General features: G+C 41.3%; 1 protein-coding gene across 1 annotated transcript; it reads left to right on the top strand.

Moving 5' to 3' along the window:
• The first annotated feature begins 60 nt into the window (after positions 1–60).
• Positions 61–9,383, top strand: LOC105190742 (sodium/potassium-transporting ATPase subunit beta-2). Its single transcript, XM_011153646.3, has 5 exons — positions 61–903; positions 6,734–6,994; positions 7,125–7,306; positions 7,487–7,760; positions 7,903–9,383. The coding sequence occupies exons 1-5, from the start codon at positions 777–779 to the stop codon at positions 8,004–8,006; spliced, it is 948 nt and encodes a 315-aa protein (XP_011151948.1). The 5' UTR covers positions 61–776; the 3' UTR covers positions 8,007–9,383.
• Positions 9,384–14,508: the final 5,125 nt, after the last annotated feature.

Genomic DNA, 14,508 nt, shown 5'->3' with positions numbered 1-14,508 from the left:
TCATCCGCGCCTCCTCGCATGAGACTTAACACGCATACGCGATGTTCCGCGCGAGTCCGTCGCGCACCACCGCGTAAGCTTCGTCGCGCGGGCAGTCGCGATACCGCGGAACGGGGTCGATCGAAAGCACCCACGACGAAGAAGCGGGAGGTCCGAGGAAAGTCGCGAGGTGGTGCGAGAGGGATCACCGCGGCTTGCCGGTGGAGCCACCACCAGGCCGTGATTCTCGCGAGGGGTTGGTCAGGATAGGAAAGGGCAATTGTACGTCCGCGGGAGGGGCGACAGGGAAATCGCGTATTGACGCGTCTGCGTGGTCACGCCGGCGCGTTACCTCGCTGTAAAGAGCAGGGCGAAGTGCTGAGGGGCGAAGGGGTGTGATAGTCGCTTGGGGGAGAGGGTACGCTGAAAAGCTCTCTCTCTCGGGGGTCGGGCCAGCTTGAATCGCTCAATATTCAACCCCTCGCCGTACGGGAGCGCCCGAGGAGAGCAGCGGCTCCTCCAGACGGGAGCACGAATCGACCGTTCCTTCCTTTGCGCCCTCGCCCGCGGAGCTGTTCGATCGCGGCCGACGTTCCGCCGCGCCGTCAGAGGAACCGTTGCCTCCGAGTGGAAGAAGGCCGCCGACGGCTGTACAGCCTTCGAGAGGGATCAAGCGCTCGCGCGGGTGGCAGCGCATTTTCCTCACCACTCTCTGCCTGTCGTCCCCGGAACGCGTTCGGCTCCTCGTTCCGCACCTCGCGCTTCGTCTTTCTCGCCGTCGTCGATAGTACAGCGCAATGGAGGGCAAGAAAGTCGAACAGTTTTACACCCCGCCGCCGAGACTCGGTAAATGGGAGGGTTTCCGGGTCTTCCTGTGGAATTCTGAGACGGGGCAATTTCTGGGACGCACCGGCGCTAGTTGGGGTGAGTACTTGTCTCTGTGTGTGCGTGTCTGTGCGTGCTGTGCGTGCGTGTTCTGTTTCTTTTACGGTGTTTCCACGATGTTTAATCATCGTCGATGTCGTTTCGTCGAATCTTTGTGTCTTTTCGACCCGCCCTTTTGTCTTATGACCGCGCTCGTGAGGAGCGGAAGAGACCCCTTCGATCAGCGGGCTCGCTCATCGTAGAGACCACATTTCTCGCGACTTGTTTCGCTAGTCTTAACGTTAATATCGTTTCCTGATAGTATATTTAAATAGGTCACGGTGGTATATAATATAGAGGAACGTTATATTATAAAATGTAATAGAGCACAGATGTACAGGAGACGTTATTTGGAGATCGTGTTAGGCTGCAAGGGGCTCGTCATTTGCATTCAATAGCGCCATTGCGGTACTTTGGCGGTTTAATTTTGAGAGAGGCATCACGAATCTATTAGCATTCGAGGACGCGAAGTATCGTAAAATAGATGATGTTACCGATATTTTTATGTCATGCGTTTTCATTTTTCGTTCTCTTCGACTCCGTTATATATACACACACACATACACATACACACACACACACACACACACACATATATATATAGATGGATATATATTTCGCTTATTTCATAACACACATGTGAATTTGGAAAAATACGGATAATATTGTGTGCAGTTTTCGTAAGTGCAGAAAATTGGCCATTCAGAAATATGTTACGGACTAAATAAACGTGTATTAAAAGAACTTCTGTCAAATTGATTTGCTTCTATCATGATTTATTTGATCTTTTACTTCCACGCGTTTCATCTTTATCAGGGGAGTTATTGATGTGATATTTTTCTAAGCAGTATCAGTTTCTCGAAAGATATATGTCGAAGGTTATATACCGCGAAGTGTCGTTACGTAATAATACATAAAAGTGTTGGGAGTAATAGTTGAGTGTCACTGTTATATTTTTTGTATTGACAATTTTTGCCATGACATTTTCAGCATTTTACAGTGCTATTGCAGTGACATGGTTCTATACGTGGAAACCAAGTAGTGAAATGTGCGCGCAAAGTAGTTAAATATGTAGCAGAGATTGGTGAAGTTGAGTATGATTAGCTTATTAATCAGCATGATTTATAATGAGATTAAAGTAATTCTTGGAAACGTGAAAAAAATGAATGAATTTTGACATGGTAATAGAAGGATAAATGGATAATCTTACTTCAATGGAAAATGACTCGTGTAACACAGTAAAGTTTCCTCTTAATAATTATATTTTAAGATCCTTTGTTTCCTGGTATTAGTATTTTTATTCCATTGCTTGTTTAGTAACAATGTCTCTCTGAAGAAAATTACTTTAGTCTATCTCTCTTTCCTTTGGTCTCTGTCTTTAAAAGCCACCATCGGTTTGCGCATTTAGATTCGAAGTTTATATTTTTGTACATAATTTGCGTTGGCTGCCTTTTAGTTAGTGCACACGAGTTAATTTACAATCTAGGATGACACTAGTCGTAATGTCGTGTTATTACAGGAAGCGTGAAGGTAAAAAATTGTCCACCGTTGGCGAACCGATTACGTAAGATATAACCTCGTCGAACGGAAGTGTAAGATGTAATACTTTTATAGCTAATTGTTGTTTATCGAAGACTATATTTTTTTTTATTTTATGCAAATGTAGCCTTTCGCGAGTTGATCTCCCTCGAAGGAATGTTAAATTGATTCATGTTTTAAAGAACTTTTTTGCCCTTTACTTAAAAAGAACAATGTTCTCCTTGGCAGAGTAAACGAGAAATGTTTTGTACAATAACTTTTCAGTAACAAACTGCTGATTTATCACAAATATCTCTCAGTCTGCGTTTTATGTTACGCACATCCTGTTTTGATAATGCCGAGTTCTTTTTACACCTTACTGTGTGTTGGGGCGAAATACTTCATATGTGCAGACGGATTAAGAAAGAAAGAAATTAATATAAGGATTATATTTCTGAAGCGCGTGTTTGTTTAATAGGATCAATAAAAACATTTTCAAATAATACCTCTTGTATTTTTAATAATATTAATACTGGCTTTATTTTATCATGTTTGATAATTCTAACATATTTATTAAAAGTAACTACAATATATATGAAATTTACACAACATGATAACGAAATATTATAAATCACAATGTAACATTGTTATCTATATCTCGATTTTACTATCTCGAATTTATTTTTTATTTTTATTCATGTCAATGCACTCAATTAAATTAATGATTCATCCTTGACCCAAATATATCCACTGTTGCTTTATACATCCGTTGCAAAATTATTTAGTAATTAATAATTAACGACAGAGAGTAGATAATAATCTTAATTTGATTTATAAATTAATATTAATTTAAATAAAAACCTATAAATGAAATTAAAACATGCTAAATGAAGAAAGAGATTACCACTATTGATTTATTTTTGTTATTTGAATTGGACGATACTTGTCGTTGCTATATCTGGTAATTCATGACGATCATGAAGATGATCATTATTGCAAAAGAATAACTTTCGTAACGAATAGAATACATCGTAACGATTACTACATTGTCATTCAATATTTTGTGGAAGATCACAGAAGATTTACAGATCATCAATTATACATATCTTTGGTTATTTTACTTCAAGAACGTACCGTTTCCCATATTGATTCTTCAACATTTAACGACGATTGAGTCTCTTGCAGAGACTTTAGCTCACCGGGAACTATTAAGCGTACTTTTTTTTGTCTATTACGTTCGTAAAATATTACGATGCAACGACGGCATTATATACAATATAAAAAAAAATAAATAAATTGTATCAAAACACGCAATGCTATTGCACATCGTGCGTCATGAAATCATTACTGGATCGCTGATGAACGGGAGGTTAATATGCGGCTAATGTTACGTAACACTTTAGCGAAGACTATCGTCAGGAAGCTGTCGCAAGGAAAGGACATCTGCAGATTCGAATGTTAGGACATTAAATCTTTTCGATTATCAGTCCAGATGAATTTACCTAACAATGAATACATGCGCATAAATAAATAAATAAATAAATAAATATATAACATCGTTTAATTTGTTTGATATATATATGGAAAAAAATTCCCACGGATCAATTACTATATATAAATCGATAATAATTATTGAAATAATACATTGAATACGTATTACACGCGACAGAATGTTCATCCAAACGGGTGTGTTTCGTTTTAACGTTTCAACAACTATCGTTATCTTTAATTGATATATCCAAGTATATAGAAAAATTCGCGGAGTAAGAAATCCTTCAGCTGTTCTACCATTGATTGTACATACGTTACAATGTACGTCAAGTCTGAAAAGGATCAAGTAACTTTAACAACGGGCAGTTGAAATCGCTCGGATATATTCAAGCTTATAAGTCGCATCCCTTCCTAGCCACCGGTCTTACTCTATTTTTTCTCTCCATTTAACCCTCGCCCTTTCTCTTTCTCCTCGACTTTCTTTCTCTCTCTCTCTCTCTCTCTCCCCTCTCCCCCCTTTCTCTCTCTATCTGCCTTACCCTCTAACGCACTCACTCACCCTCTTCCTTTCTCTCTCTCTCTCTCTCTCTCTCTTGTTCTTGTTCTATTGCTGTTTGTCTATTCCCCTTCGCTCTTCTATTGCGGTCGATCGACTTCCGTCGAAATCAATAAGAGCCGTCTCCGTTACCATCTCGCAGAAATGGTATGGTCTGATTTCTATACTGGATAGTGTTAGCGTCTGCGCGCAGCCAACGCAGTCGATTTTTGCGGCCGAATGTCCTACATTCGAGTTCAATCCTGCGGACCTTTTCCGGAAAAGACGGAAATAGGCTTTCGCGAAACTGCTCGCACTACAACGCGGTTTCGTTAACGGTAAAAATCGAGTTAATGACCGAGAGTAATAACATTAGTGCGACGGGCGAGTAATGAGAAACAGGGTCGACGTCGGTGTCCGACGTGTTAACATAAATTGTATGGCAGTTTACTCGTTCAGAGCAAACTTCGATTACATTATCCTCGACAACGTCACCGTAGATTATCGAAGTTGACGTCACTCTGCCCATTCGTTGCAGATAAGAGAAGGCGAAAGGCTCCACATAACCGCGTGAGTAAGTTTACACGTTGCCGATCACGATGAAATTTTACAAGAGAATACAAATTATCGAGAAGGATCTGCAAAGGATTATGTGCAAGCGTTTTCTACCATTAGATTTTAGCAAAAGCATTACAAAACGTAGCGTTACATTTCACTTGTCTCATGATGAAGAAATAAGATTATTTATACATGTATGAATTAAAGACGACACAAGAATGCTAAATTATAGCCGGAGTAAATTGAAATTGCAACTTTCTTTTTAATTTTCTTACAGCGTACCAATGGTTACGTAATACAACAGATGATGTCTCCCATACAAGATGCGAATGCGAATGAAATCAATGAAAACATGAAGTTTCAGTAAAACTGTCGTTCTTTATTCATCATCAAAAAGCAGAGTTCCAACGACCTACTTGACGACAGAAACGGCAGTCAGCTCGCGTCGCCGCATTCGGCATTGAGTCGATCGATATCTCGAAAAAAGCCATGGGAATGTTACGTTGCCGTAGTGACTTCATAATGACGTACAACTATTAATACGGAAAGTGAGACACCGCACGAGTTGCTTGTCCTCCGCGACAGTTGCATTGTTCTCGCGCGCGATCCCAATCATTTCTGCAATTAATTTAATCGCGAGTTCGGAAAGCTGTTGCATTCGATCGGTGGGATGGTTTCGCGCCGATTGCTACCTTAAACATTTTACGATTCTTCTTGACGCGACGCACTCGAGTATTCAAAGTAAAAACGATCATATTTATTTCCCGTTATGGAACGCATAGAGCACACACACACACACACACATATGACTCTCGGGTGCTTTATTCGTTCAATTGCTCTCAAAATGATTTTCTCTCTCAATCGTGTCATGACCGTCGTGAAGACGCCGCAGTCGATAATTCCTCGAGGACATATGACGACTCATGCGCACGCGAACGTATATTCGTCAACGATTTGTGTGTAACAAACGCGTGGTATCGCTTACCCGATACTAATTCAGGCCAATTAGGCGCCGCATCATAATTGTCTCGGTGCTCCACAGCCTTCGGCCGGCAAGCAAGGCACAGTGACGATAGAAATTACGCTCGTAAAATAATTGCAATCGATCTCGGTATATTAATTTAAGCCTCGACTATATATTCCGCGATATGCGTTGCCATTCTTTTTTTATTTTTCTAAATAAAACGTCAGCTGTGAACAAAATAGCCGCGCAGCTAAAGGAGCCTTAACACTTAATTTTAGCCGTGGTAAATTACACGAGGCCGGTTCAAATTGAACGTTCACGAAGGAACGAAGTCCGATGAGAGTGTATATGCTATATTTAAGCAGCAATTTGAGATCTACTGGATTCTCAAAGAGCTTGCACGCGTATCGCACAAGTATCAAGGGCGGGATTTAATGTACATGTATACGAATAGAAATCATCACTCGCACTCTCTGTGCGTAGAGTGTCCCTACGGTATTGTTATTCCGCAGATTTCTCAATAGAATTTACGTAACACACAGTCGTCTTCGAAAGAAAGCATCGCAAGGAGGCAAGGGAAATGTGTCCCTCGGCGCGTGTTATAATGCGCTAATCGAATGCGAATTAGAAAAAGAACGCGTTGTCTAAAAGTTTAGCGAGCGAATTACGACGAGTAACAAACGACTTCTCTTTGTTTTCGCGTATCGCGACGACAAATCCGACGTCTCCGTGCGTCTTCTTATGCCGACAATTATGTCTTTCAGCTAAGATCTTGCTGTTTTACGTGATCTTCTATGCCGTCCTGTCGGGCTTCTTTGGCGCGATGCTCGCTGTCTTCTACCAGACGTTGGACCCGAACGCGCCGAAATGGCAATTGGACAACTCGCTGATCGGCAGCAACCCCGGTCTCGGTTTCAGGCCTATGCCACCCGAAAGCAACGTCGAGAGTACTTTGATCTGGTACAAAGCCAGCGACGAGGGCAATTATCTTCACTGGACCAGGGAATTGGACAAGTTCCTGGAAGGTGAGACCGTCTCTTCCAAATCATTATTCCCAGCACGAGTAACGTGACTCAACGTGACTCAAAGTGACTTTCCATTGCGCTTACCTCTTCGAAAAAATATTCCAAATTGAAATGTTTGCCCAATGCACAGAATATCAGAGGCCGGCTAGCGGCACGAACGGTTACGAGCACCGAATGAATTGCGATTACGGCAAGGCACCGCCGGCGGGTAAGGTCTGCGACGTAAACATGGCTACCTGGGGTAAATGCACGAAGGAGAATAAGTACGGTTTCAGCAAATCTGCGCCTTGCATTTTCTTAAAGCTCAACAAGGTTTGTAGCACTCCGTCTTCTCCACGTGTAATGTGCCTTACCGAACTGTCGTTACTCCCCTAGCGCTCCGAGGAGCGCTTTATTATTTGCACAAAAATTATCTATTTACACACAAATACGGTATTTCATTACGGTATTGCGATTGACACGATAAAATACTGTCCCGAATTGTGCCTTCAGATCTTCGGATGGAAGCCGCACTTTTATAACGATACGAAAAATCTGCCGTCTTCGATGCCGGTGGATCTTCAGGATCATATCAAGCAGGAGGAATCCGCTGGCAGACTGGATACCGTCTGGGTGTCCTGCGCCGGTGAAAACCCGGCCGACGTGGAGAACATGGGCGCGATTCAGTACATACCGCGCCGGGGATTTCCCGGCTACTACTTCCCCTTCACGAACACCCCGGGATATCTGAGTCCTCTCGTCGCTGTGTTCTTCGAGAAACCCAAATGTACGTTATTTCCGCCGTATCCGATTCGATCGATTCTGCACGAGAAGACGCCGATCTAAGACGCACGAGATCATCTTCTTCTTCGTGCACGGAGACGAACCGCTCGAGTATGACCGGCATGACTCGTTCGTTCTCATTGCAGACGGCGTGCTCATCAACATCGAGTGCAAGGCATGGGCGCACAACATCATCCACGACAGATTCGAAAGGCGCGGCTCGGTGCATTTCGAACTGATGGTGGACTAAGCCCGGCTGCTTCGGCCAATCGTTAGACCACCACCGCTACCAACCGCGTCCACGTAGGAAGCCGCAAAAAAAAAAAAAAAATAGTAGAGGACAGAGAGAAGACGTTTCTTTTTTAATCTGCCTCGTTGGCCGACCGCGATCACACCCTGTGCCATCCGGTTTTCTCTCTGCCGACGATACCGCCCCGGATCAGCCTTACTTCTTCTCACCGTCGTCATTTCATCGTCGATTCATCGTCTTCGTCATCGGGCACTCTACAACGACCGCGACACCTCAGTCCGTCTCTCCAAGTCGTTCGCCAAGATAAAAAGGGAGACATGGGAGCAAAGGGAAATGGGATATATATCGAGGGGGCTAAAAAAAGGGGGAAGAAACAGCAGCTTCGAAGAAGTGTACGAAGAAGAGAACTCAACATTAGCGATCGACTACAATTCGACGTGCACAAAACGAAACGGGGAAGGGAGGGTGGGAGGGGTCGAAATAAACAGTCCCGCACAAAAAGCCGGGCGGTATCCTCCCTTATTTCTGCCAGGGTCGTGTCACGGGGAGTGATCTCGACCATCGACGGCTACGTCGATCGTTCGCAATACTACTTCATTCGCGCGTGCGCGCGAGAAAGAGAAACAGGGGTTAAAAATAAAGAGAGAAAGGGAAAAAGAAAGAGTGAGAAAAAGGGGAAAAAAGAGATTCTCCCTCAGTTTCAGAGCCCACCGCCCGTTCCAGTTAGTACTCTTATTAAGCTTTTTCGTCACACATGTTCCTTTCCACGACGACGCGAGTTCGGCCGACGAGTCGCGTCGACGCGGCACCGCGGATGATCGATGATGATCTTAGGTTTGGCCATGTAGATGTTTTAGATTATAGCGTATTTCTGCCCGCCGCTACGACACATCTCAAGAGAGAGAGAAAGAGAGAGAGAGAGAGAGAGAGAGAGAGAGAGAGAGCGAGGGAGCAAAAGAAAGGGAGGAAGAGGAGAGGGAGAGAGTTCTCACAAAGTGAAACTCAGCGAATTCTTAAGAAGAGAAGAGCAAAGGGGTACAAGTACGCGTTAGGCTTGGTTGGAGTGGTCGCTGTCGAGGGGCAACGGCTGAACGTAGCTCACGTGACTTCAGCGACGATTGCGAGCGATACTGTAATCGAGTCTCCCGGGTACATTAGCCAAAAGTGACATAAAGCTGCCATCCGTCAGTATCCGAAGCGAAGCGTCGAACGAAGTCGCGCGAGAGTTACGCGCAGAGTCTCACAGCCCCTCTCTCACCATCTCTCCGAGCGTCATCTGTATTTGTAAGATACATAGTCGATTATTATAGTTGACAGTTGAAGAAACGTAGGGAGTCGTTGAGGAATTTCCGTTTATCAAAATACGATCGAGCTTTACATCATACCGAGGTATAGTGTAGTATATATACTCGTTGATTTGCAATCGGAACGATTACAGAGTGAGGAGATCTTTCTGATTTATACATTGTTGTTCTCATAGCGACACCGATCGGGATTTTCTATTTGTATCGCTTCGCCATAAAAGCTTTCACGTATGATACTTGTGTCGCACATGTTACTTGTATTCCTTTGTTCCGGATATTTTCAATCAATTGAGAACATTGAGATTATAAGAGATTCTAAGAAATCGAAATCTGCTATGTAGCGAATATCGTGAAGGGCTGTTACCAAAGATTTGGGGATTAAGAGCTTGATGAGGCGATCGATGGTTGTTGCCACTCACACATAGTGGTACGTTGAATGCGACTGACGACCTAGGATTCTCGATGTGACGGAATCCGTAGGGCTTATTTTATGCGGAGGCACTCGGATTCGCGAATTGTTGAATCTACTGATTTTTGAGCTCATAACTGCTTGGATTTGCGTATTCTTGGACTGGCAAGTTTTTCCAGAAACAAGTAGTATTATCAAAGGAACGTGTTTCGGTCTTCAAATGTCACGATAAAATACTATATATGTGAGCGGGATTCAAGGTACAATGTGGTCAGACGTGACACTGCCATATCAGTTGCGGGTTAAGGCTTCTTAAACAAACTGATAAATGGTAACTGCTTAAAAAAAAAACGAATGAATTGTTCGAAGTCGTATGCAGAGAAAAAGAAGCCGCATTGTAGAATCGGATAGCTAAACTCTAGCTTGCAAATTTATACGCATCAGACTGCAGCACTGCAACACGTGCGAAACTCGTCGTGGTAACTCGAGCTACAGGAAGGAAAGAAACAATGTGTTCCCACTTACTTATTATTCCAAGAATCTCTTATCTGGGGATGTATGAGGGCAAGAATCTGCACACTCAGGAATCTATAAATTAACAACAAGATCAACAGATCCGAAGATCTACGCGGACCTAAGAATCTAATATTAAAAAAGAGAACAATTACGGACACGAAGATTCGCGAATGCAACAGTCTGTAGGTCCAAGGATCTATTAATTTTATTAATTGATATTTTAAAAATATTTTTGTGATTAAACAGATGAAAAGAGAGCATTGCAAACGCTTCACCAGTCTCACATTGACAAGATATGTTACGATAGTATAAAGAAGCTTTCACACACACACACACGTTCAGTATTTAAGGCTCTGAGAGAAAAGCTGCTTGTACATAATTTCTACAAAAGAGTTTAAAAGTGTCTAAAGGTCCGGAAGCAATTTCGAGGAGCACTGGCGCGATCAGTAATTACCGCATCTTTAATACGAACACGTCGATTGTATACTGATAATACCAAAATGTTATAGCAACGATATATCGATACTTATCAAAATATTGAACCTGTTAAATTAATAGTAATACCGCTTGTGGTAGCCCTTTACAAGTACTTAAAACGAGATTATTTAAACTATTGTTTTTTGGATGTACTTAAATCAAAGAGGTTTCACTGATCTCAAGAAAAAAAAAAAAAGAAACAACTGTCGATATATCGTATTAATTATATCACAGTCAAGCGTTCAGCCCCGATCGACTGGCGGCATACGAGAATTTATATCGGTTTCGTTATGACTATGCGCCACATACTATACGCCACATAGCGCGGGGAAGAATGCATATAATAGTGCTTAGTGCTAATTCACACCAATCCTGCGAGTCGTTGAGTTGAGTTGATTTGATCGAGAGAGGAAAAGTCAGAAGAGCTGCTCTTTCCGCATCGACAAGACGTCGGGAAACGAACGTTTTGCGTAATCGATCGATACGGGCACTTTCTGATGAAGCTGGAACTTGCAACTGAAGAAATGATATATATATATATATATATATATCGTATATGTGTATATATATATATATATATATATATATATATCGTGAACTCTCGTGTACAACTTACTTTATGCAATTACGTTACTATTAATTATTGAGCGACGATATTACCATGTAATATTAGTACTTACCTTTTTAGAACGTCTTGTCAATGTTTAAGAGTCTTTAAAAACGTCTTAAGGTCTTTAAGACGGCGTGTTAGGTAATATATATAAATGCGTTCACAGAGTGATAAAGATTCTTGAAACTTAGAAATTTTCAATAAATATATCTTATTAAGATAAATATATAGCAAAGTATATACATATTGGTTGAATATAGATTTATATCTGAACTTTACCAATTCAATTCGCGAAAGACATATTTTATTTATGACCAACCCTCTTTTATATTGACATTTACTTTTATTACTTTTACTCACACACTTTTATTCACACAAGAGACCGTGGATTTATGCAACGCCTAATACAAGTCTGCTTAATTTAAATAGATTGGCAGTCGCCCTGGACTAAATAGATATCAAGTCAAAGTATTTTTAAAATATTTCCTCTTGTGTTTCTCGTCTTTAACTTATTTGTAGGTAGATTTAATAGTCTACTTGAAGAGATAATATAAATTTTTAAACACATTCTTAATAATTCAAAGATATATGCTGGACTTGTAAATTTTTAAGTTTGTGAATTTAATTTATAGCATTCGAATTCACAATTTTCTTCAGGTTTTCGAATTATCGGATTTCTTATGTTAATTCTTGATGTTAATTCTTGTTCTTAATTTTATAAAAATCTTATGAAATTCCTAATGCGATAAATGGTTTTCTCTAATTTATAAATTCTGTGATCTACAAATCCTCCGATTTATAAATCCTGCGACTCATAAATTTATAAATCGATAGATTCTTAAATCGACAGATCCTTGCATTGAAAGATTCGTAGATTCACAGATTCTTGGATAATCGTCGATGGCATTGTTAAAATCCTAATAACGATGAAAGGTAAAGAGGAAGAGAAGAAAAATCATAAAAAAAGAGAAAGAAGGGAGAGACGACAAAGATAAAGAGAGCGTGGATGAAGAGAATATAATATATTATAAAAAAAAGATATTATTACACTTACAACCTACACATCAGGGCGGCTACATATTATTCATCATTGTGAATGATCTGTTTCTAATAATGAACATCTCTAACTGTTGTTGAAGTATGAAAATTGTACTAATCACGCGCATGAAAGGAAGAAAGAGAAAAAGAGCGAGCGAGCGAGAGAGCGAGCGAGAGCAAGTGAATAAGAAAAATTTGATATACACGATGAAAAAGGTAAAAAACAACAAAGGAAAAAAGAAGAAAAGAAGCAACCTCAAATAACGCGTACACCGGGTTAAAAGCTGATTGTGTTTAAACTTCGTCAACTACCCGGATCGACGTCTGCTTTTCAAGGCCATCGAATCTTTATCGAGCCAAGAGCCAAGAATATTTGCATCGCGATCTTGGTTAGGTCAGGATATTGTTTGTTTGCAAATAACTTATGTTCCCCCCCCCCTGAGAGATCACAATTTGGGACGTGTAGCTGACAAATTGGATTTAATTTATCACTCGGGAAAGTATATGTTAGAGGAAAAGTCCCTCAAAAAAACGAAAATCACAAAAGCGAAACGGATTAAAAAGAAGTGAAAAAAAGAAAGAAGAAGATCAAGAAGGAACTTGTAGTAAGGTCCATTACACATACCGACACATTAGGTGTATATCCGTACTTACGTATATTTACGCATACATATACATATATATCCATGTTGTTATTGAGGATAAGCCAAAACTTTAATGTCCGAACGGCAGTGCTTTATATAACGGGAGATTATATTACTTAATTAACGAAATATTTGATTAGATAAGGTACCTTTTAGCGAATATGTTTAAGAGACCGATATATTATAGTATATATACATATGCATGCATTCTTGTTAAATCCTGTTTGTCGTTGAATTATTGATAAGCCATGTGTAGTGTAAGGTATCTAAGCAGTGTCTTATGTTGTAATACATACATGTTGAGTGACGCTTGTTACGGACGTAATCGACGTGTATGTAAGGATGTACAACGTTACTATAGTTCCACAGGTGACGCGAATCCTTTAGCGCGTACACGCGAGACGCTTGGATCTAGGGTGAATCAAGCCTGTGCTTCGTAAGGTTTGTTTTGCGTACTTAACATCTGAAATTAATCTTACACCTCGTCGAGACTCGCTTCACTCTTGACTCGAGCGTCTCGCATATATGTATATATAGGGTAACTATATATACCAATAATGCGGTGGATGGCGAAATGAGGAGGGCTTCGACATCATGTGTTGTTGCTGGAATTTATTAATTGATACTTCGAATAACTATCGTTTCGTGTATTGTCCATGTTTCACCAAAATGTTAAACGTTGACTGTATCTTGACGAAATACCGGTTGAAAACTTCGTCATCGAATGTCGAAAATAAATCTTCCCGAGGGAGATCTTATCGTTAACATCACATCACAAGAAATATGTGTATGCGTGTGAATTAATATCGCAAAATCCCGACGACCACTCGGTACGCCGATAATCGCAGATTATCGTAACGGCTCACTCCGTCCTCACCTGCCGTGTTGCTCGTCAGAAATGTGGCGACTCACTTAATTTGATATAACGTGTCCGGTATCGGCGACACCGTGACGAGGCCCGGCTCATGTTTCCGCGATCAACCGCATTGTAATTGGCAATGAATTGAAAGACTCAACCACATTCAACACGCGATTGCACATATGTGTCCTAGTGAGGCGGCATCTCCGCACAGGAAATTAGTTAAGATTCACGCGAAGGAATAATCTTCTAGAGACTACTAGCGAGTCCTACGAGACTACCACGATCGTCTGTGATCGGTTTTGCACTCTCCCTTTCGCATATTACACTTTCTTTGGCACTTTTCGCATACTTTCGTGTATACAGAGAGAGAGAGAGAGAGAGAGAGAGAGAGAGAGAGAGAGAGAGAGAGAGAGAGAGGAGGTTCATCATTGTGTGGGCGTGTACACACTCGAGACAAATCCGGGAGTATCTCAAGAGACCTTAGAGAAGAAGATACCGATACGCGCTTAGGTAGGAAGGATAAAGCAAGCCTCTCCCGTGCAAGTTCCTCCTCGTAGGGACGTGCGTGCGATATGTGAAAAATTACATTAGAAACCGCGATTGCGCTAGACATTTGGAGGATTATTTTTCTTCGTCATGTAG

This window comes from Harpegnathos saltator, unplaced genomic scaffold, assembly GCF_003227715.2.
Source record: "Harpegnathos saltator strain DR-91 unplaced genomic scaffold, Hsal_v8.6 scaffold81, whole genome shotgun sequence".
Lineage (NCBI taxonomy): Eukaryota > Metazoa > Arthropoda > Insecta > Hymenoptera > Formicidae > Harpegnathos > Harpegnathos saltator.
The sequence above is the reverse complement of the archived record's forward strand: the minus strand, read 5'-3'. Positions and strand labels throughout refer to the sequence as shown.

Coding starts and splice junctions, on each gene's coding strand:
- LOC105190742 (XM_011153646.3), top strand. CDS start 777: ATGGAGGGCAAGAAAGTCGAACAGTTTTACACCCCGCCGCCGAGACTC. Junction 7,307..7,486: donor TTTTCTTAAAGCTCAACAAG/GTTTGTAGCACT, acceptor TTGTGCCTTCAG/ATCTTCGGATGGAAGCCGCA. Junction 7,761..7,902: donor GTTCTTCGAGAAACCCAAAT/GTACGTTATTTC, acceptor TTCTCATTGCAG/ACGGCGTGCTCATCAACATC.